Source organism: Adelges cooleyi, unplaced genomic scaffold (assembly GCF_023614345.1).
Source record: "Adelges cooleyi isolate 19-005CV unplaced genomic scaffold, UGA_ACOO_1.1 ACOO_flye_CR_arks_rails_tigmint_CR_PRNA_30, whole genome shotgun sequence".
Taxonomy (NCBI): domain Eukaryota; kingdom Metazoa; phylum Arthropoda; class Insecta; order Hemiptera; family Adelgidae; genus Adelges; species Adelges cooleyi.
Genome location: NW_026095971.1, coordinates 9,119,863 through 9,143,846, shown reverse-complemented (window position 1 = coordinate 9,143,846; position 23,984 = coordinate 9,119,863). Strand labels below are relative to the sequence as shown.

The 23,984-nt window shown below is 29.3% G+C and overlaps 3 protein-coding genes across 4 annotated transcripts; 1 reads left to right on the top strand and 2 right to left on the bottom strand.

Annotated features, from left to right (window-relative positions):
- The first annotated feature begins 2,314 nt into the window (after positions 1-2,314).
- LOC126838412 (uncharacterized) lies at positions 2,315-5,269 on the top strand. The gene is made up of 4 exons (XM_050572807.1): positions 2,315-2,659; positions 3,175-3,302; positions 3,374-3,416; positions 3,490-5,269. Exons 1-4 carry the CDS (start codon positions 2,403-2,405, stop codon positions 3,629-3,631), a joined length of 570 nt encoding a protein of 189 aa, XP_050428764.1. The 5' UTR covers positions 2,315-2,402; the 3' UTR covers positions 3,632-5,269.
- On the bottom strand, positions 4,628-16,122 carry LOC126838411 (alanine--glyoxylate aminotransferase 2-like). The gene is made up of 8 exons (XM_050572806.1): positions 15,920-16,122; positions 13,743-13,861; positions 8,614-8,848; positions 7,432-7,525; positions 7,003-7,217; positions 5,861-6,086; positions 5,434-5,681; positions 4,628-4,916 (listed from the first exon to the last, which is right to left on the bottom strand). Exons 1-8 carry the CDS (start codon positions 15,976-15,978, stop codon positions 4,757-4,759), a joined length of 1,356 nt encoding a protein of 451 aa, XP_050428763.1. The 5' UTR covers positions 15,979-16,122; the 3' UTR covers positions 4,628-4,756.
- A 725-nt stretch (positions 16,123-16,847) lies between these two features.
- LOC126838227 (sorting nexin-27) lies at positions 16,848-23,873 on the bottom strand. Of its 2 annotated transcripts, XM_050572486.1 has the most exons (11): positions 23,788-23,873; positions 23,174-23,409; positions 23,009-23,111; positions 22,459-22,587; positions 20,959-21,092; positions 20,755-20,884; positions 19,946-20,123; positions 19,624-19,877; positions 18,653-18,802; positions 18,406-18,534; positions 16,848-18,306 (listed from the first exon to the last, which is right to left on the bottom strand). In XM_050572486.1, exons 2-11 carry the CDS (start codon positions 23,386-23,388, stop codon positions 18,259-18,261), a joined length of 1,470 nt encoding a protein of 489 aa, XP_050428443.1. In that variant the 5' UTR covers positions 23,389-23,409; positions 23,788-23,873; the 3' UTR covers positions 16,848-18,258. The 2 variants fall into 2 exon arrangements, with proteins under 2 accessions (XP_050428443.1, XP_050428444.1); XM_050572487.1 differs by lacking the exons at positions 16,848-18,306; positions 23,788-23,873 and having other exon boundaries at positions 18,413-18,534; positions 18,598-18,802; positions 23,174-23,494.
- Between the last annotated feature and the right edge of the window lie 111 nt (positions 23,874-23,984).

Here is a 23,984-nt window from a genome sequence, read left to right as displayed (position 1 = left end):
GTCATACCTTCTTATAATATTCGAACCGCTAAAATACGTGACTATTTCATGGTCGATTCGAAGCTAGACTTGATATGTACAGTAGCTGTTGTCGCGATTACCATATTGTATTACGCCATCGAAGAGTTGTTCGAAGCGGTTTACTTTAAGCTCCGCTATTTCACCATTTTCTGGAACATAATCGACTTAAGCATTGTGACCGTAAGCCGTAGTCTAGCTGATAAGTGATAAATAATTACTTGTCAATAGCATTTGAGTAAATTCTACTTTTAGGATCATAAATTGCTAGTTGCCTCTCATACTAGGTAGTTATTTAGTCATAACAAATTCGCATCGAAGCGTTTATAAGTGATTTTATCACTTTCATTTGTAATAATTCATATAGATCTATGGCCTCTTCTGTTCCAATATGTTCCATCCTCACTATACTGCCTTTTTGTAATTGTCTTTGTATATATAATTACAAAAAAAAATGTTATCGCAATGCCATTTAAATATGATTAACGATATTTAATAATTCAAGGTTTCCAACACCGTTAATCGTAAAGTACCGACATTATATTATATATATATATATATATATATATAGTATATATTTTGACCATCTCATAAATTCGGTTTAAATATTTACAGCTTGTGTTGGCGTGTGCTACAATGATAATGTTGATGGAAATATCGGAGCCACGGTCCAAAATAGAGAATTCTGCGATTTCCGGCCAGGGTCACAAGTTTTTTGAAAGCTTAGTAAACAGGCACGAGAGACTGAATTTATTGATTGCCATATTGGTCTTTGTAGCTTGCATCAAGATCATCAAGTATTTCGATCTGACCAAGTCTATGACGATCATATACTTAAGCATTGACAGAGTAAACGCATTAGTCAAAGTTTCCCTTCTTGTTTTAGATTAAGATATTATGTTTTATAACTTCACTAGACCTCGATACGATAAATTTTACAGAAATAATCTTTAGTTTGGTACCAATTCTGAATGCTGATGTTGGTTAGCATGATTCGTTGGAAAATCATTCGCCATTTCATTATTATTTATTTTCATTGGATATTGCCTATCAATGCGTTACCAATAGGAATTATTACTGTCCAATATTAATTATGCCAATATCGTATTATGCTATATTAAGTCTACAGGTCTTAAAAATAATTTATTTTGCTTATTTTAATCACAGATCTCTTTCATCATATATTCTTATATTTGTTTAACGATCTGTGTCCTAACTCCTAACGTTTCTGGATTTCTAACCAGTGTTGCAGCGCTGTGGCCAGATACTTGGTAGTCATTATGGTCGTTGTGTTTTCGTTCGCTGTACTTGGATTCTGCGCATTCGGTACTCAGGCAAGTATATTCGAAGTCGCACTAAAACTTGACTTTAGATACATCTAACAACATCACACTACCGCCCTAGGTAGAAGGATTCTCCACTATCGGCCACTCGTTGATGTCCGCCATGAGGATATTAGTGAGAGATTTCGATTATCGTTCCATCGAGCACGTTGACCAAACGCTGACCACAATTTTTTTCAACCTGTATACTTGTGTTGTGGTTTTCGTTTTTCTGGCAAGTAAAGACAAATTTGTATTCAACATGACGTGTGACTGTTAACAATAATTAAAGCAAAAAAAAACCATCTAAAATCAGATTATTATTTTTTTTGTTAACCTCCGTTCTTTGTTACGTAGTTTCAATTCGGAGCTGAGAAATTATTGTTTTCACAATGATATGGTTTTATTTTATTTTTTATGTTTGGACCCATGGTATCTTTTAAAACGCTGAATCGATTTCTCCATGTAGCAAAACGTACCTGAAAGATACTTTATTGGGTCACTATTTTAAAAAGTTTACCCCTTCTCCATCAAAATAAATAAACGTCCATTAGTTACTCACAAATTAGTTGAAGTTTGCATAGAATGTGTTGTTGAAATATCTAAATGGTTTTCGGTAACACCTATGACCTATAGAATATGTTTACATATTGCTAACGTTTCGGATGCCTTTTATCTTCCATCTTCAAGGCTGTGTGCGTGCTGGTTGTGATGTTGTACGTTGCGTTGAACTTGCTACCTGTAGACTGCAACGACCGTCTCCGCGGTCGTAGTTTATGTAATATGCCGATAAGTTGTCTACCCCCACTATTATTTTTTGCTGCCACCTTTTTATCTGTCGTTGCCGCCAGCTTCACCTGTCTCCCCCTCTCTGCGGACTCTCCGCTTCCCCTCCCTCCCACCATCAATTTGTAAATACAAATAATTTGTAACTAACTAAAAAGTTTTATTTGTTCCGCGCATTTTATACTTACTACTGTATTATTGACTAATTTATCTTCCAGAACAATTGAATATTATTATTTTTACTTTTTGTAAATTTAAAATTTTTCAACATTGAACATGATTTTTTTGGAAATACATGACTTCTCGTTGCAGACAATGTTAGTGGCAATCGCCTTTCACGCCTACTTTGATGTCAACATTGAAGAACTGATTGCCGATCGTAAACAATATGTTTGGGATAAGGTTTTCACGTGTTTGGGTGGCATTTTTAATCATCTGGGCTTAAATAAATGGGCGAATAAGAAGCCATTAGAGAAGGTACAGGAAAAACCTGGTTACATCAACTATGAAGATGTCTATAAACTATTGAGACGGTAATTATTTATAAAACATGCTTTTTACACAAATACCTAACTCCTAAGTTTTTAGATAACAATACATTTTTTAGGCAATGACAAATTAGTTCAAAAACTTTCGTTGTACAAAAATTAAAAATTAAAAAACTTTAATGAAAAATAGTTTAAATCTTTTAAATCAGAATAAAATCCTAAAGCAAATACAATATAGAAATACACCTATTTTTGTCCAATACAATATTGTGCCATTTATTTTTCAAGAAAATTTACTTTCGACCAACATACACGCTTTTGTTCTCGCTTACTGATTGTTCTAGTGATGTATTACCATGATGATGATATTCATGATAACATTTAAAAAATAAATATACGTACCTAAACAAAACAAAATTAAATACAAATCTTGAAAATTTTGCCCGCTTAGTGACAAATGTTACTTTTAAAATGGTTTGAACGTCAAAATAATTTTTAAAAAAACACGTGTAAATACAAATTATAAGACGATGGGTAACATTATTGCTTTTGTTCTTCAGCTGCAATTTCACAAACGAGGAGACGGAAAATATATTGGAACAACATAACATCGTACCACATGAACCCATTCACGAAAACGATGTTAGAAATATATTCAAAGATCTAATGAAGAAACCCCAATCTCCAGGTAATCATGTACCTTTGGTAGCAGATTAAGTTTAAAATTAATAAAATTTGTTTTGTTTTATCAAAAATAAGACGAGGCTAGTGAAACAGATCCCGATTCGTTAGACATCCAAAGGTAAAGAATAAAGTCACACTAAACAACGTTTGACAGTTTCACTTAAAAAAATATATTGCACAATTCATTTCAGGATAACTAAGCAAATGGATTCCTTGGATAAAAGGTTAGACAGAGCACACGAAGATATTACTGTGGTCATATCGCGTTTATATTTATTGCGTGGCGTACTACCGACAAATTATGCTGAAGATAAAGAAAATCGCCGAACCTGATAAATAAAAAAATACTTTTTAGAAATTTAGCAGGTAATGGCCAGACGCATCGATCTTTTTTCCCTTTTTGTCTTCTTAAGGCTTTCAAAGTATTGAGATCATTAAATGCCTATTATCTTTAATTTCTATGTACATGTACATAGAACTTTAATCTGTTTAAATTAAGATTTATAATTTAGTATAACCGTGAACATCAATATATACTATACATATATATTTTTTGTAAATGTATGCCATTTCAACAAAACAAATTATAATGTTCAATGAAAGTGATTTTCAGAATTCAGGCTAATATTGCGTTAATGTTACCACCAACGAACAACGTGTTATTTTATAATATCGTCTTCGCTCAATAATTTGGTGATGAAGAAATAACATGACTGTGGTTTTGACTTTATTAAATGTAAAATGTTTACATTACACTCCCCTCAGAACTACACTACCCTTCGTGTAAAACATATTTATAGGAGGATCGATAAATAATATTAAGCTTATTATAATACATACAATGCTAAAAACATGTTTATAAACATAGTTAGCGTCTAGTGCATAACGTTTACAAAAATATGTAAACTGGTTTTATAAACATTGTAGTTACAGTCAAATGCATCAATCAGGCGAGAACAACTACACGGATTTTGATGTTGTTTTTACTTTTTTGATAATTAACTGATGGCTTCCCAATTCGAGAATAATAGACTATGCAACAGTTTTTCTAACGATCCCTAAAATAATCTCTTTGTTTAAATTAGAGAATCTTAAATTTCTTTTAAAAATCCGACTTTTAAGCTTCTAAAACGTTTAACCGATTATGTCCAATTTTGCTATTCCATAATACCCCTTTGTCCCTTTGTTAAACAAGTGCAATAATTATTTAACATTTAACTACACGTATACAGAATAAGAAGAGTTTGTGTCATTTTATACAGGTTGATTCCGGGAAAAAAAACAGTCGCACACTATGCAGTTTTTCTTAAGTTTTCAATTCCACAAAAAATTTGATCATTTTCTTGTTTTAATAAATTCCAAAAATAATTGTTCAATTGAATAAATTATTACTAATACGTACAGGATTAATTCGCATTACATTGATTTAATAAAATTGAAAAGTATACATTAAACTTATTAATGCATTCTCTTATTTCTTATGTCTAGAATTATTTTCTTAAAAGCTTTTAAAAATGTATCGGCATTCGCTTTGCTAAAAACCATCGGAGGCTTTAACTTGATCACATTGGCGTCCGGTCCGTCACTACTGAGCAATATTCTCTCTTCGTCTTTCATCCTAAAACATAATTCCAACTGTTACTAATGGCATTTAATTTAAATTAATCATGAGTACACATACATATTGTACTAATTTTTTATAAGTAAACTGTAATATAGTCCAACAAGTTTTAGTCCACATATAACTTAGCACTGTTAATATTATTATCGGTTTAGTTTATATATTCCTCCCCACTCTGATACGTCTTATTGTGAAGTCCATATTAATACTATTGGGAAATATACAATGTATCATGTATAATTGTCAACTAACGGTGACTCTTATTTTTCAATGGTTGGCGATTATAACTTAACAAATACTAAATGGACTTTGCAATCGTCTGGCCTTTAGCCTAATAATTCGTAGCTTATACATACATAAATTACTTTTATGAGATTATAATATTGTATGCAAAATTTTGTACATTTTTTTGTAGTTATTTGTACTTTTTTGTTATACACATAATTTTACGTTTTTCTAAATAGCATAAATTCTGTCATATTTCTAAATAAATATTTAGTTAATTCATCATTACCGGTTGACAATTTCTTTAGCTTCATCAGTGGCCGGCGTTTTGGCTTTCGGATTGTTGATTATTTCAATTCCAATGAACAGTCCTATGCCACGAACGTCCCCGATCATGTCAGGGTAAGCTTCTTGTAACTTTTTTGATTCGGACAACAAATGATCGCCAACGACTCGAGCGTTTTCTATTAGGTTTTCTTTGTCGATAACATCCATTACGGCTAAAGCTATGGCGCATGACACTGGGTTGCCACCATACTGAAAGAAAAAAACCAATTTAACATTTAGGAAAACTTAAAATGACCGAGACCACAGTACAATATCTTTTGCAACCGGCATGTTTTTAATTTTTACAGGTTTATTGTGACTGATTAGTTTAAATGCTACAAATTGTTTAAAATGGTTAGAATTTGTTTTGTTTTATTTTTATAACTAACCGTGTTAAAATATTGAATACCGGTGGCAGCAAAACTTCGAGCAATGGCTTTAGTAGTAACGACAGCTGCTACTGGATGCCCATTGCCCATTGGTTTGCCTACAGTTACTATGTCAGGCACAACATCGGGACCGTCGATTTGGAAAGCCCAGTAGTGTGTACCTACTCTGCCGAACCCAACTTGGACTTCATCAGCGATACATACTCCACCGGTTTCTCGCACGTACCTGACAAAATTAATACATTGGTCATTTGTACATTAATTAGATAATCAGGAAGTGGAATACCTAGAACATCTTTCATGAAGCAAATTATGAAAGACGCCAGAATAAAAACTTATAGAGAGCTTAAAAAATAAGTGACAGGAAAAATTGAGAAAAACATCAATAATTTAACCAATCTTTGAATTGAAAAAAAATACATTAATTACAAACATACGTACGCACATTACAAGAAATGTAAACATTGGTCATTCATACATACATTAATACATTATAGAGATATATAAATCGAAAAAGAGATTTGAACGAAGGGTTAAATGTAAACAGAACAAACTATATTTAACTGAAAAAACTGTACCCTAACATTTCCTATAAATGTATCAAATAGAATTATTTCGGCTGCAACATTCCACGCACAGGAACTGTAATGGTTAATAATTGCAAATTCAATAGCCAATATTAAAAAAAAAAGTAAAATCTATATAAATCACAAATTATGTCATAATATAATAGGACTGTATAGGACTTAACATAATAATAGTTAATAATTAGCAGTTTCCAGTATTATCAATATTATGTAATACTTTGAACATCTATTGAATAGGTATGGACTATTGTGTCAGAAATGTACATATATGTATGAATAATAATTATTATGTACAATTATTATTTACAATTGCTGTAATTTATATAACTGTTATTTATTATAAGCTAAAGAGTATTATACTACATTTCAATATTTTTTTTTATCATTTGTATTTTATAAGATTACACTTTATAAGCGATTGCTACACTATACTAGTGTACTGTCAACAATTATTTTACGTCAGAATGTAAATATAAAGGTCGATATTCTGGTTTTAAATGTGTGTTTAATTTTTATTCACGTTCGATAACACTAATAAAGTCGTTAGGTACTCACTTGTACACATTTTTCAAATAATTTTTAGGCAATATAATTTGTCCTCCACAACTTTGTAAACTTTCCGCATAGAAAGCACACACTTTCTGACCACGTTTTCCAATCACTTGTTCATCGATGATCTTCTTTACTTCCAAAGCGTATAACTCTCCCATGTCTTCATCGGGGTGTTGGTCGGCCCTCAGTTTCCCCCTATAGACATCCGGCACCGGTGTCTAAAATAATTTTAACTATATAGCTAACGTGGTAACATGATACCTATAAATGACAATTACACGTTATGATATCATATCAAGATAGCTATCTGTTTTAATAGAGTCTGTGTTATAACAGTGTATAAATCGTAGAACAATGGCTACGATGGCCACTTAATTTCAATTTAACAATGTGTTAATACCTAGGAGTGAATATATTTTATGAATAACATACTATGTGTACGTAATCCGGTTTTTTTGGTGCTCCGGATAAATTTAGTTTGTAAGGTGAAATGTCAATTGTTGACGTCAGGTGTCCGTGATAAGCGCTGAAAACAAAATACAACAATTTTTTTTCATTCACGAAAACTCGTTTTGTTTTTTGTATTTTTAGTGCATTTTTATTGTTGAATTGAAATTATTTTTTCCCGATTACAAATTCATGAGTTTGCTACACCTACAAACAAAATACATAAACATTTTTAAAACTAATGAATAATTTTACAATTTGCCTAAATTGTTTATTGAATGTAAAATAGTAGTTGTTATAATATATCTAATCACGCAAGCCAACAATAAAATATACCATAGCACCTATAGTAGGTACCTATTTAATGTATTGTAGAAAAAACAGGACTTTTCATTTTTTTTTATCACGTAATAAATCGAAAACTCCACATTATCTCACGAGTCATGACTTCAATATCTGTGATAGTAAACTCACATAGCATTAATGATTAGATATGCAGAAAAACAAACATAAATGAACCATAGTATTTATTATCTATTAGTCTAATATATTATAATGTTTTTTTTTTTATTTCTCTTTGTGTTTTAACAGACAACAAACTACTAGTAATATACACATAATGCAATTAAACGTTTCCTTTAGTATTTAAACGCGTCAACGACAAAAAGGTTAAATGATCTAACAACTTAAGGGGAATCGAAAGCGCCATTTATTAAGGGGCAAAGGATAAGCAATATTTGACAAAAATTTATCAATTAGCCATTTTTTAATATGCCGACGAATTTTAAGGAGAAAAATATTTAGTTTTTCTAGTTATGATACATTTAAAGTTATTTTTCTCCGAGCTATGGCGAAAGTGTAATAAAAAATTACTTTCGTAGAAGTCATTATCTGGCGTATCTATTAGACGGATTTAAATTTTTTTTTAAGTGAAACTTACTATACTTTCTATGGGAGCTGAAGGCCGATTTTTGATTTAGCAAAAAAAAAATCAGCCTTTTAGCCCTCATAGAAAAGATTTTTAACTAAATGACAAAAAAAAATTGTTAAAATCGGTTCGGTAGACAATTCAGAAAACCTTCTTTATTTATAAAAAATTGTTCGCTTTCCGTTCTCCTTAACTAAAAAAATAAATAAATAACAGGTTAAAATATTCGGATAACTCACTGATCGAGTGTTATAATGTCGGTGTTACCGGTATGTTGCCGGCCTAATCTGAGAGCTAAATCGTTCGCTTCCGAGCCAGAGTTGACGAAATAACAAACTGACAAAGATTCAGGCATTTTGGAAACCAATTTTTCAGCACAAAGGACAAGATTGTCGTGTAAAAATCTATTGTTAGTGTTCAAAACTTGCATTTGTTTCACTCCGGCTTGTACCACTTCGGGATGGCAATGTCCAACTTAAAATTAAAAAAAACGACCAGCATTAAAACGTTTATACACAATAGCTATACTATATTATATAGCAATTCTAGTCCTGTAACATTAAATCCTATTAATAATATTTTAATATTAAAATTTATGTACTGAAAAGTGTTTTACATATTTTCCATGTACTCATCAATTTTTGAACTTAAACAAGTAAAAATAAACAATTATTTACTTCAATGAGAACAAAGCGAACGAAATAAACAATTCAATTTATTGTTGAATTGTTCTAATGTTGTAATATCATTAGTACATGCCTACTAGGGTACAATTATTAATAAGTACATTATTGATTTAACAATGATTTTAATCGGTATTTATTAATTGCACCATCGTTTTGTTTGAGTGCTTCATCACTATTCACTACCACTCAAAACAATTTCTATAATCCTGCCACTATGAAAACTTCACCTCCGACCTGTGTGTTGTGTGATTGGTATCTTTAATTTCTAAATGAAATATAGGTACCTAATTTATATACGAACGCATCCTGCCCTCTACATATGCTACAAGTTAATTATAATTTTTCAGTAACACTAGCAAGTCGTGTGCTCAAAACTAAAAATAATATGCGAAGTCATAATTAAGATTACCTTGTCACAAAACTGAATAGACAATTGTATGATGGAGATAGTTCCCCCGAGAATTTTTTTTATGTTAGATTTATGATGTATGTAAAGTAAAAACATAATACTTTTAACCTACCTCGTCTTTATCTTGGTTTTCAAATTGTACCTATCATACGCAATAAGCCACGCGGAAAACCATTTTTTTTAAATATTTTATTGTGATGATAAGTGATAAAGAACTCATAAAATACGGAGGTGAGGAACTGCATGTAGTAATCTACAGATTGTGTCAGCTAATATGGGTTAAAGAACGAATACCGGATAGCTGGAATGAGGCAATCATCATACCATTGCACAAAAAAAGAGACAAGACAAAATGTGACAATTATAGAGGGATATCGCTTTTGAACTCTGCGTACAAAGTCTTCTCTAGAGTACTACTAAATTGCATTGTCCCTTATGCGGAGGATTGCTTAGGTGATTACCAATGCGGCTTCCGAAAAGGCCGTTTAACCACAGAACAACTGTCCATAATAGGTAAAATAATTGAAAAGAGGTATGAATACAGGCAGAATATGTGGCAACTATTCATAAATTTTAAAAAGGCCTACGATAGTATCCATAGAGAGAGTCTCTACAATATTATGTACGAGTTCGGTTTCCCAAAAAAAATAATTGCACTAACTACTAACTAAAATGTGAATGGAAAACACGAAATACAGAGTGAGAACACAAAATGTAACATCAGGAACTTTTACAGTGGAAACCGGGCTGAAGCAGGGGACGCCCTGTCCCCAGTTCTTTTCAATCTTGCCCTAGAGAAGGTAGTAAGGATACTACAGGACAATGAAGGTGGTTTATTAATTGGTCAGAATAAGATACGGCTCCTAGGTTTCGCTGACGATTTAGACATAATATGTGATTCGCTTGCAGACACAGCTAACGCGGCCAGAGTGTTAGAAGAAGTAGCGAGAAAAATAGGTCTTGAAATAAATAATGAGAAAACAAAGATAATGGAACTCATTGAGAGTGGGGAGGACCCCAATGAGATGGAGGACTTAATCTATGAAAAGGTTAGCGATTTTAAATATTTGAGAGCAACGTTAAGTACAAAAAATGACTGGGCAAAGGAAATAAGTATTCGGATAAATAAAGCCCAAAAAGCCTTCTACGCACTGACAAAATTCATAACATCCAAAATGATGTCTAGGAAAACAAAAGTAAGACTGTATGTGGCTATTATAAGACCGACTCTCACGTATGGTTGTGAAGCTTGGACGACGACCAAACAAACAGAGAGAAATCTGAGGACTTTCGAGAACAGAGTATGGAGGAAAATATGTGGACCTATCATCGATGAAACCACGGGGAACTGGCGGAGGAGACATAACAAAGAGTTGTACGATATGTTAGAACTAGCACTAGTAACAAGCTTTATTAAGGGCCAACGGATACAATGGTTAGGCCATATAATGAGAAGAGGAGAGGACGTAGGGAGTTAGAGTAGCATTGGAATGGAAACCACAAGGGAAAAGACCTAGAGGAAGACGGATTGACGTGGTGGAAGAAGATCTAAAAACCCTTGGAGTTGAGGATTGGAGAGAGTACAAGGTCAGTACAAGGTAGAGATAAGTGGCGAAGTGTAGTAATGGCGGCAAAAACTCTTAGAACGTAGACATGCCAGAGGAAGAAGAAGAAGATGATAAGTGATAACCACTGACACACTACCATAGGCCATAGTGACATATGGTACCTATCTACGTTTACTCAAAAATACATCTACCCCCCCCCCCCTCGAACAAAATCATAACTACGTTTATGAGTATTGAAAAAAGGTTCTAAATGGTATAGATTCAGATAGAATAGTTAATAAGGCTAATACAAGTTACGTTCTACCAAAACTTTTGTTTTAAAATAAAAAAAATAATTTCAACAGGCGATGATTATTGTTATGATTTATCATAAAAATCTTCGAGTTAGTATGCGAGAGTAGCGATCAATTTTTTTCCCATTTTAAAATATTTCATTTTAACAAAAAAATCTACCTATCTGCCCTTGCGTCTAGTTATAGCTACCTCATTTAGTTTAGTTCTTATCAAACGTGTTAATAGTTTGACTAATCGAATAATGTTTACTTCCAAACGATATTGACATATTAGTTTATTTTGAACAAATTATGTTAAAATCATAATCATAGGCAATGATCTCTCTGGCCTACTTATAATTTAAGCTCGTTTTACTAGAGAAGATTTATTTTAATTAATGCAAATATTACCCAGTCCAGCAGAGATGCCGACCTCGGCCATCTCGGCAAGGAGAACTACTAAACATATAATCCTGAGACATACCTATTACATAAATATCCGTATTGAATGATTTATTAATTTTATACCTACTTATTAGATCTTAGTTCTAATAAGTATTATTTGTTTATAGTTTATTATAAACGAAACTTTAAAGTACACGTTTACACCTAAAAATGTCTAATAATTAACTCATTTAAGAATCTGGTAGTCCTGACTTACTGAATTGACATATTAAATTGCAATAAATCTGACCAAATATTTTAGGGGCCCTTAATACTCTTCCAAGATAAAATTATATTTAACTCGTCTTATAAAAACCAAAATGCATAAACAAACACTACAATACTCATATGTATGTGACGCAATTAGATACATACTAATAGCTAATAAAACGGAATAATATTTCTGCTTGCTGAAACTCGATCAACATAATATTTCAAGACAACCACATTAATATTTTTTTGTAATAATATCCTTTAAATATTGAAGTAAGCTGTGTCTTATAACCAGCAATGCAAAAAATTCCCATCACGATGACAAAAAGTGCCGTATTAAGTGTTTTATGGTATTATTATTATTATTGATTTTAATAAAATGTATGTACCATTTCGTTAACGGTTAAACCATGTTCGTTTTAAATTAAATGTATAAACCGCAAACTCCAAAAGCTCAGTGTGCTATAAAAGCTAATTTTTTATTTCTGCACACACACCGTTTAAAAATTGACAATCTGAACTCTGTTAAATGGATTAGCAATAATTCGTGTATAATGGCTTTAAATTTAACAAGCTGCTATTCGTCATGGGAATCGTGATTAAAATACATTATAACGCACGCTTATTTGTAATTAATTGGACATTTTTAGCATGAACCGACTACCTAGTTTGTATGAGTCCAAAGCTCGATCAGCAAAATCGTTCTTGATCGTTTAATTAGCGCCAAACAAATAACATATTTATATGGATTATGCGGCTTTACGCTTATCGCGAGTATTGTTGACATTCGCATAATTGCAATATCAGTCAACAGTTTAACACGCAATGGCCCTAATAAATCACTAAGATAACTATAAAATGTTTACAAACCTTTTTTAACGCTATTTTTAAAGAAATCCTCAGGCTCACTGCTCAGACTATATTATCAATTTATACAATATTCATTAATAACGTTAAGTCTCGGTTAGTTGTTGCTAACTGGTTTGCAAAACACATTTTAAAGAAACTGGTTATATTCAATGTCGTTATTGGCTTTGACAACATTCAACGCATACGATTTACATCATAAAAGAAAACACTCAAGACCTCAATCAGCACGACCTTATTTGATAGGAGGGTGGGCAAGTACTCTGTGTTTCCCAGGGCACTACAGGTTAAGTTTAATCTATTAGCTTAAAATGTAGGCCTCTTAATAGGCGAATGAAAAATATATAGATAAGTCATGGATTTTTTAGTGTTGCCCTGGATGTAAAATTAGCAACTACAGCTGTGATTACAAAACAAATATATTATTAATAATAAGAACGATCAAATGTTTGCGCCCAAGCGACTAGTCAGATCTGCTAAATATGCTCTCTCTTTTCGTTTGTACTGAGTATCGACCCCTTATGACTTAAAGTAAGTAATAGAATAGACCTCCATTTCTCAACTTAAATCAGAAATCAGTTCTAAATATAATTCCTTAATAATTTCTTAACAAGTGATAACACCATAAATCGTATTTTGAAGTCGAGATTAAGACAACTTGTAATAAGACTGTACTTGTTATAAGATCAAACTATACTTACTGTAGAACTTGATAAAACCAATTTAGTGATAAGCTTTTTGTTTTCAAATATATACCGAAACCCTAAGTTAGTTATTACATAAAGTATCTAATACCTAACTTAAAACTATGACTCTTAAATAAAATAAAACATTAAATATGTTTATTAACCAAAAGTACAAGCTAGTTGGTTGGCCGACTAATTAACAATAAAACGTAGAAATGCATACCATGTGCCACGTTGTTAATGCAATCCAAGTATTCTTTACCATCTTGATCGTACAAATACTGGCCTTCGCCCTTAACTATTTTCAACGGATTGTGCTTGAAAAACAATTCGCAATTTTGTCTGAAACAATAGAGACAACATTTTTATATAATAATGTATTATAATGTGGGCTGTCTGTCTGATTTCATGTAAATTCGAACACCATGTAAAAATTCATACACATTAATTTAGTACAGTTAGAAAAAATATAAATCGATAAACTTTAGGTAATATTCGAAATATTATAATCCTCTTATTTGTGTGCAATATTAACTACTGTACCTACTGACTTGTTTTATGGTTAGATAGAAAAAAATTAACTGTAAGATAAAGAGGACACTAAACTAAATAAAATGTCAAATTTTAGCAGAATAAATTAAGGAAGCTTCATACATTATTAAAAAAAGATCTTAGATCCCAGGTCTCTAGTTAATTTTTTTTAATTTACCTATACTACTTTACTCGAAGTATAGTAAAATGTATTTAATCCGGTAGATAAAATGTGAACCATGTTGGAATATAGAATGCTAAACATTCAGGTGACTTACACTGTATACATATATATAATATATAACATATTACATACATTATAAATATTATTAACGATTCGGTAGCGTTAGTGTTTCCAAAAATTTCAATTGATTTTATAAAAATGATACTTATAAAAAACAATTTTTAAATTATTTTCTGATTTATCTGAATCCATTAATAATTGCTAATTAGCTATTATTAATTTCACGCCAACAGGTGTCTATAATGTGTTTACTACTGCCCAGTGATAACACTGAACACTGTAATAAATAATGTTTACACAGAGTTGTGTACTATGACAGTGAGTAGCTCGATTGAAATCATACATAGATTATTTATATTGACATTTGACAATGGCAAAATTAACTTACTTACTATAGACAATAGACATAGATTATATTATTATCGTTTTTTTTTATGGAGAACGGGGGATAATAAATTATACGTCATATTTTAACTGCGTTAAAAGTATGGCTTTAGAACACCGCCTTATCATATTATTTCCTATGAAATATAATATAGGCGATGACCTTAGATAGCTTGTTGATTGAACCTACGGGCTACGTTGTAAAAATACAGTCAAAATTAAATGTAATTTAATTATTGTTGTGGGAAACTGTGTTTTCCATGGTTCTTAATACTTATAAGTCTCTTCTTTGTATATGTATTCTCTTGGTACACACATATCATTAATGTTAATAATTAATACTGATTGCAAGTATTCTATATTATAAAGGATTTTAAATTTCATATAACAACCTAGACAATTAGACGACCTAAAACAATGCTGGTACCTACTATTTTAACTATTTTCGGAAAAATATTGAGCGACGTAATTTTAAAAAAGGAAAACAAAATAGCTATATTTTTTCTCCATTTTTAAAGAGAAGAAATAAACCTTTTACCTTATAAGATTATATACTTGATGATATTACATATAGACCCAATGGTTTTAGTGTTACCTTGAATCCAAACAAATAACATCATTGAAAAACAGGAAAAAATACACAAATGTAAAAAAAAAATGTCAATTTCATTATCATTTTTCAAACAATCAATTAACGCTAATTATCAGAATCTATACACCGTTTTCGTCGTAATTGTTCATCTATTAATTTGTTGAACTCAAATTTAAATAAATTAGGGCAAATATTTAAATGCTTAATTAAAAAAAAATATGGTCCGTAAAATCTTTAAGAGTACAAGCTATAAAGTATAAATATTATGATTCAATGTGGACACAACCATTCCATATTTTCATAGGTATTAGGTATATACAAACAGAAAACATTAAACAAAAATGGAAAGTATATATACCAGAGACCTTTGATATTTTATGTACGGACCACAGTCCACAGGTACCTACCTAACCTAACCGTTAATATTTAGTTGAATTAGTAGAACAAAACGTTTAAAATAAAAAAATATACTACATAATATTTAGACAAACAATAGTACCTATATCTTATCAGTCTAGGAGTAGAGAATATAACTCACAAATTGAAGTCGACTATGAGAATAACTTGGGGAACATACAACGGAATTGGAAGGTATTCAACCTTTTATTTTTATAAAAAATGAATATACAACTTTAAATATAGAACTAACCCGATGTACTTATTGCGTAGATCAATGGTCTGGGCCACGGTGAGCTGTTTGTTTTCCATCGTTTTTTATACAAATCTGAACTGTCGATTTCGATATAATGTTATTATTATTATTATCAAACGCTAATGGAAATAAAATTTAATTAACCGAAAAGTGTACATGTGAGCAGGTTCACGAACTACATCCTACTGATATAACTTTTGTAAAGTTTATACAGGTCTGTATCAATTAGAATTAAGTAGGTGGAACAGCAGTTTAAATGACCTTCGCAATTGGTATATTATTATAAGTCTTAACACATGCACTCACACGCCAATTGTGAACATGTAGCTAATAGGTAGAGATATAAAAATACTCTAGGTATCATAAATATATATCACCGCTTTTGAAACGGTTAAATTAATCACAAAATATATTTGTGATTGCAATCGACGTAGTTTTACATTAGGTTTTCTTAGATTATCATTATTATTATTATAATATATATTATAAATAAACCTAATGTAAAACGACGGCAATAATTTAATATAAATTATTATAATATAGTATGGTGTATATTATAAATATAGTAAATAATTAAAAAATATGTATAAATTATGTGTATTACAATAATACAATATACCATTTGAATAACCATAGATAATTATAAACTAGGTGACGAACAAATAATAATATCATAATTGCTAAAAAATCATATAAATTAATATAATATAGAAATAAAATAAAAAAATGTATTACGATATAAATACTGAGTGGCAGATATAATTTTAATTGTTACTTATGTAGGTATAGTAAATAATATTATTATCAAAAATCGAAATTATTTTTTTTGTAATAATATTTGTATTTTAATAATAAATTAGTATAATAATAAAAATAAAATAATTATAATATATAGGTATAATATAATATAATATTTTTACGTGATATGAACAATTTTTAATAAGTGCTATTTAAAATAAATGTTCAAAGGTCGGCTCGCATATTTCACTTAACCATTGAATATTAATAAAATTAGACATACATTATAACAAAATATAAATCACAAAGTTATCTTAAAATTAATAAGGTAAGTTATACAGTTTTAGATCTTTGAGTTCATCCAGACGTCACAAATCATAGTATGTAATGTATTATGTGACATCTGAAATATGAAACACCCAGTTCAACATTGTATTGTGATTTAACAACAGTATGAAGGATTAAAATAAAAAATTTTTTTAATAATTCAAAATTATATTGTACATTGAAAAATATAATGTTGAACGCCTTGATTGAATTGGGTATTATCATCTATGGCATATACTTATAAGTTAAATAAGTTGTGGTCATATCTAAACCTACATAGATGTACTCGTAACAAAAATTGTGTACTCTATTCACTGGTACACAGAATTCGAGTACATGCATACATAGAAAAGTGGCTGCTGGGTACAGTCAGTACTTAATGTATACCCTTACACCACTGCTTCCATCCATTACACAACTGAAATACAAATAAAATGGCCAAATTTACAATAATACTGGCACATATTTTAAATTTTATGAAAAATATATATACTTTTTTTATATAAATTTAAATATTTGAATTACTAAATTTAATAATATAACATATTTTATCATTATGTATGTACTTTAATAATAAATAAACAAAGAACATGGAAGATTCAATTTGATAATTTCCAGTAGAAATATGTATGTATACAATTACAATTACAAAATAACAAACGGAATGTCACATATGGGCTAAGCAACCGTGCATAAGTACTTAATTACCTCAAATTTATTGCGTAATGATAAAGATTTATAAAAAAAAATTCTTTTTTTTATATTTAATTTATCTTTTTGGTGACACACAGTCTATAATAATATTAATTAATATATAATTCAAGTAGCATTTTTATTCTGTTTTTAAATAATTTGAGAACGACTTAGAATAAAATGTATTTATGTTTAACAAATGCTAACTTAATAACAAAAATTCAGAACTAGAATTTTTATAAATTTGTATTTTGATACGAGAAAAAGTTAAATAATATATAAAAATATGTATATAATATACCTATATAAAGAATAACAAATCCAATTAAAAAGATTCAGGCTGTCACATTATTAACTATTATAACTTTAATTTTACTTATTTCCTAGCTACAAGTATAAATGTTATTATATATCGAAAGAATACAATAATATCCCTTTTACTAATGCCTATAAAATATGACAATAATACTATCAGGTCATTTTTACCATGAAATACACATATTTCATGATTATCACTGCACATAATATAATATATATACTTATAAATATATTTTTATTTATTATGGTGTTTAAGTTTTCTACGATTCTTCTTGTATTCGATTGAAGCAATCAGCAAGGAATGTAAACTGTTCAAAACAATATTTATAATAAAATATAAATTTAAATTAATAATTAAGTACAAGCAGTTACTTCAATATTGTCTAGTCTAATAAATTAACACTTACATAAGGAGTATGCAGCTTGACACATTTGGGATTTTTATCTTCACGCTGAAATTGAAAACTAAATAAACCATTTGTTTCATTAACTTCCCAACATTTTATGGTTTTCCAAGTAAACTCAACAACTTGATTCTGTATGCAAAATATTAATAAATTATTAAAAAAAAATAACTTAGCAACAAACAAATTACAGACATCCTCATTTTATATTTGTTAACCAAATAATGGTTAAAAAAAATATTTGATTAACCTCTAGAGTCCCATCTTCAGTACAAGCTATAAGCTTTAAACCTAGATATCCGACTGCAGCCATTACGTGACCCGTCTTTCGTGAGTCACAAGGGCAATGTGGAAATATCACTTCACCGTAACCAGGAAGTTCTTTAGCCATTTTTAAATACTGTAATAACAACAATAATATTATAAGAATAAAATAAAATTCAGCCAAATATATTAGTATTTTAAAATGTCGAAAAGTTTGTTAGTATTTTTTAGTTATGTTTTCGAAAGGTGATTAAATGTTTTAAAAATATTATTTACAAAATTATATTTGAGTATTAGGTTATTTTTTTATAAATTAATAATACCTAAACAAACATTTAACCTTCTACCAAAGTATGATATAAAAACACTAACAAACTAACTATAAATATAAACCATCGTATTTGTATTTTTTATGGTAGTTATAGTTTTTAAATTAAAATATTGCATAAAATTGTTAATAGTTTTTATAAATAGGAGAGTATGGTATCTTCATAACTTGATAATAGGAGCATTAAGTATCAATACAGTTGTACTAAAAATCATTTATCAGAAAAAAATTTCAGTTTGAACTTTAAAATTTTGAAAAGAAAAAACAAAACTAAAAAAATCTTAAATTATTACTAGTATTTTCTGTAAAGTTTCGTTATTTCATTAAAAAATAGAAGAAAATGTTTTTCCCTGTTTTTTTACTCAAACTTGCTTTTGGTTTTAATACATTGTCCGCAGTGACCAAATTAATTCAATATTTAAAAACTAAATTAGCTATAACCCAAAAATAGTTTAATTAAATTAAACATATTAAATGCATTAAGACGTTAACACCCAGTATTACGTCTAATTAAGTTAAGTATATTTGTCCCTTTTTTTTCAATTTCTAAATAACTTTTATAACAAATGATTCATTTTTTATCAGGCTTTACTAATAACCATTATGTAATTAAAAAAACAATTGCTTACATCTAACATTTTGGAAGAATCTTGCAAAGCTTTTAGCTCATATAAACGATCACCTACAAAAATATTATTTCTATCAACTTCATCGATTGTACTCCAAAATATAAATGATGCTGCTAATGTATCTGATTCTAGTAGACGGGCCTCAACTGATGGATTAAAAAGCCATCGTTTTATGCACAAACAACTAGCACTAGCTGTTCTATAATTTTGTACGTATAATTGATGCGCAATTTCATTAGGTTGAATTTTTCTTTCTAAAAGATAAATAATTTTATTTAAACAACTCTACAATAAATAAGAGAAAACAATACGAATTACTAACCAAAATTGTACTCAACAATTTCAAACAAGTAAAAATAAGCTGCTGTGTTTTCAGTCATCTGAATCTTATCAACAACACTATTATAGACACTGTCGGCTGTGGAATTTTTCTTAGTTTTGATAATTACAATTTCTCTGTCTGGTAATATAACTTTTAAATCGACTATTGTGTCATAGTTCTGTAAATATAAAAATAAGTGTAAAAAAAAAATGTATACAAATATTAAAAAAGTTGAATCACTCTCTCTAATTACATAACAACGCATCAAAATATTTTAATATTCTACTCTAATGTTTGTTCTTTTATTTACAGTTATTATATTAATTTTTATAAAAGTAGGTTGAAGTAAATTTTAAGGCAATTTAAATATACTGGATTAAAATTTAGCATGCAAATTTATATGGAAGTAACTAATTATTGTAGCTTTTGAAAAATGATAAATTTTATAAAACCTTAAAATTAATTAAATTTTAAATTTTAATTCACTAAAAAAAACTTTTCTAACAATTAGGTTATCATCTTTCTTTTAGATAATATTTGTTGTAATATTTGGGTCACATTATAATTGGGACTGCCAGTAAAATATAGTTAAAGAGTTGACCAGGGTTGGCACAAGTCTGCTATCTAATCATTAGTTCTGTAGTCTGTATTAACCCATCAACGACGAGAACATATTATTTGATTACAATGGTTTCTTGTTGTTGATGGGTTAATATCCAGTTAAGTGTCGTTTATTTATTAAAAATATAAGTTAACTAAATTAAATTTTCAAAGAATGTATTAATTAATTTAAATTATTTAAGAAATACCTGATTATTGCCAGTATCAGCTAAAAAATCTTGCATAATTTCACTTTCAGCTATAACACGAACTGCGCATACTTTTTCCAAGTACAACTCTAAACCTCGTCTTCTTGAATCTAATTGTTGTTCACTCAATCTTTTTTTAAACAAATTAAGATAAAATTAGACAATGTAATGAAAAATAATAATACAATACAGAAATATACTTACGTAAAAGGCCATTTTCCAGGAAGTTTTGGAAAATTGTACCCGATAAACTCTCTTTTTAAATTAACATGCAAGTTGGAAAATTCACTGTAGCGTTTAGAGCATAAATGGCGACCAGCCATGTATATATTAAACACCTGAAATAAAACATTATTATAGCAAAGAGCTGATTAGCAGAGACTTAATTATTTTATTATTACTGATAAAATTAATATGTAATAATATTACAACACACATTTAGATTTTTATATAATTTTTTTTAGCAGAATAATATTAACTTCAAAGAACAGAAATTGTTTGACTTTTGTGTATAATAAAATTAATAGTCTAAAAAAGAGGGACCAAATACCAACATGCACAATTGACAGCTCGATCCTGACCATAGGAGGTCTCTTTCTATAAGCAGAAGGCTGTCTAAAGATAGAGTCTGTGATTACTCTCCCTGTTATAGCAAAATATAATTTTGGCTAACTAGAGACCGAACTAGTCGACTTCTGGTCAACAGTGACCATAGGCGCAATTTAAAAAAAAAAAAGGGCGCTTAAGCTCTGCATTTTTTATATATTTAAATTTAATTTAAAATGAATGAGGTTAATGTCTTTTTGGAGCAAGGATGTTGTTTATCAATTTAACATTTAACACTTGTTTGTTAGCATTTTTATTTTATAACAAAAAATAATAAAAATGTATGCAATATTACAATTTACAGGTATTTTATACAAGAGTTATACGCTTTGCTTATTTTGCAAATGTGTCAATAACGTTGTTTATGTTAATTAAATGTGTCATATCTTTTTCTATTTATAATATTGGCAAATCTGTACGTCTGTTCTGTCTCATTAAAACCCTAAGCCAAATCTTTTTTTTTTTTTAAAGCAGTAACGAGCGTTCACAAAATGCTGAACTAATGGGGAGAGTGATATCCACATGAAAGTGATAAATAATACTTAATAATAAGTACTGTTATCAACTATGCAAAAAGCTTTTGGTTTTTTTAATATTAAACATTTTATAAGCAAAAGTTTAGTACATAAACAGGAAAAATATTAGAGGGGCATTTTTTTAAAATTGGGGGATGCTAATACCCACTAAGCTCCCCCTTAATTGTACCTATGACAGTGACATATGAAAATAAATTAAATAATTAATGCAACAAAAAAACTACCTGTAACTCTTGATTAGTTGCACTTTGATCCCCAGAGACCAAATAAGAACTAAATAGCAATAGCCCTATTTTCTATCTTAGTTGTAGTTTTCTGAGGGAAATTTAAAATTCAAAATAGGTACTAGATATTTAAAGTATGTTGCCCGGGGTATGTACACTAAGAGAGATTTCACTGTAAATTGTTTTTAATAGAAGACATTCATATTATTTTAGATATTAAACTAATAAGTCAGTATACTTATTCAAGATGATAACATTATACAATATTTATATTTCCCTATAATAATATAAATTTAAATGTCTACAACATCATAAATAATTTATTAACATATTCTTACCACAAACTTTTCACCATCCTTATCAGTTACATGATAATCTGGAATAGAAATGGGTAATGATCTTTTATCACTATAATCTATATAGTTGTAAGTAGATTGATCTTCACTAGGTTCTAGTCTTTCCGCCTCCTAAAATATAAAATTAATTTGTCTAGCATTTATTGTTATTGATAATTTAAATAGCATACCCAAATATAAAAAATATGTAAATTCTAATGACATCACAACATAATTATAATTTAGAACACTTTTAAACTCTAATTAATTTGAATTGTTTGTTCTTTAAGGGTCAACATTAAATAAATAACAAATTTGACATTTTTTTTTTGATATAAACACGCATTTTAAATCAATCAAAATGTTATAAAATATTATTTGTTAAACTAAATGCTTTTAGTAGTTATATTATTCATAAGAATAATATTATTTTACTATAATAAGACTTTGTCTAGAATGTCAATAGAATTACATGTAATAATTATTATACCTATATACCCATAAAGTGTATCGGTATATTTATATAAACATACGTAATAAGAAACAAAATTACCTGAGGAGTAACAGATATGACTGTTAATGTTAAAACATCTCCTCCAGATTTAATCAGATCAACAACTTGCTTATGGGTTGATCCTTCTACATTTACATTGTTCCTGTAATTATCATATGTGATATATTATATTACGCATAGATTGAAAAAAATAAAACTACTTACACTTCAAGTATTCTATCTCCTTTGCGTATTCCCGCATCATAAGCGGCACCTCCTTCTAGCACTGCACTTACATGCTGTAAAGGAGCGTATAGCTGACCATTGATACTTTTTAGTTGTCCGCCCTCACTGACTTGGCCGCGAACATTAAAGCCAAAACCAGTGACGCTCTTAGTAATTGTAACTTCTCGTGGGCCTATAGGGATTTTCGACGACATGTTCTGTTAGTACTCCATCACCTAGAATTATGCAAACATCAAACATGTGACAAATAACATAAGGATAAAAGTTATTTTCATTTATTTTGAAAATCGCTGATGAGCAATGAACCTTATCACTTGATTGTCGTTATCAACATTATCAGTAAAAGGAAAGCTGAAATATGATAAACACGAATCTCGATCGTAAAGCAATACAAATTTTACTGTTTAAACTTTAAGCTAAAAATAAGTATCAATTGGTAAGCTTAAGCTTAAAAAAAAGAGAATTAATAAAAAATGTAAGGACCAATTATGTAAAAGAAGATGTTTTTAATATACATTTTTCAAACAAATTTAAATAAATTAAAAATGTTTTTCTTCACTCTTATAGGTATACTCCTTAAATAATAATATTACTTAGTAAACCCGAATAAAACACATTTAACGACCGTCGGGTGTCAAAATCCTAACAAACATTATTTTACTTCAATTACCAAAAGGATATTAGTATGAAAATAGTATTATTTTACGCTATAGAATATAGATAGATATTAGGTAAGCTAAGGTTATATACAATAGAAATTATAACTCATTGTTGAACGCTGGTGACTTGT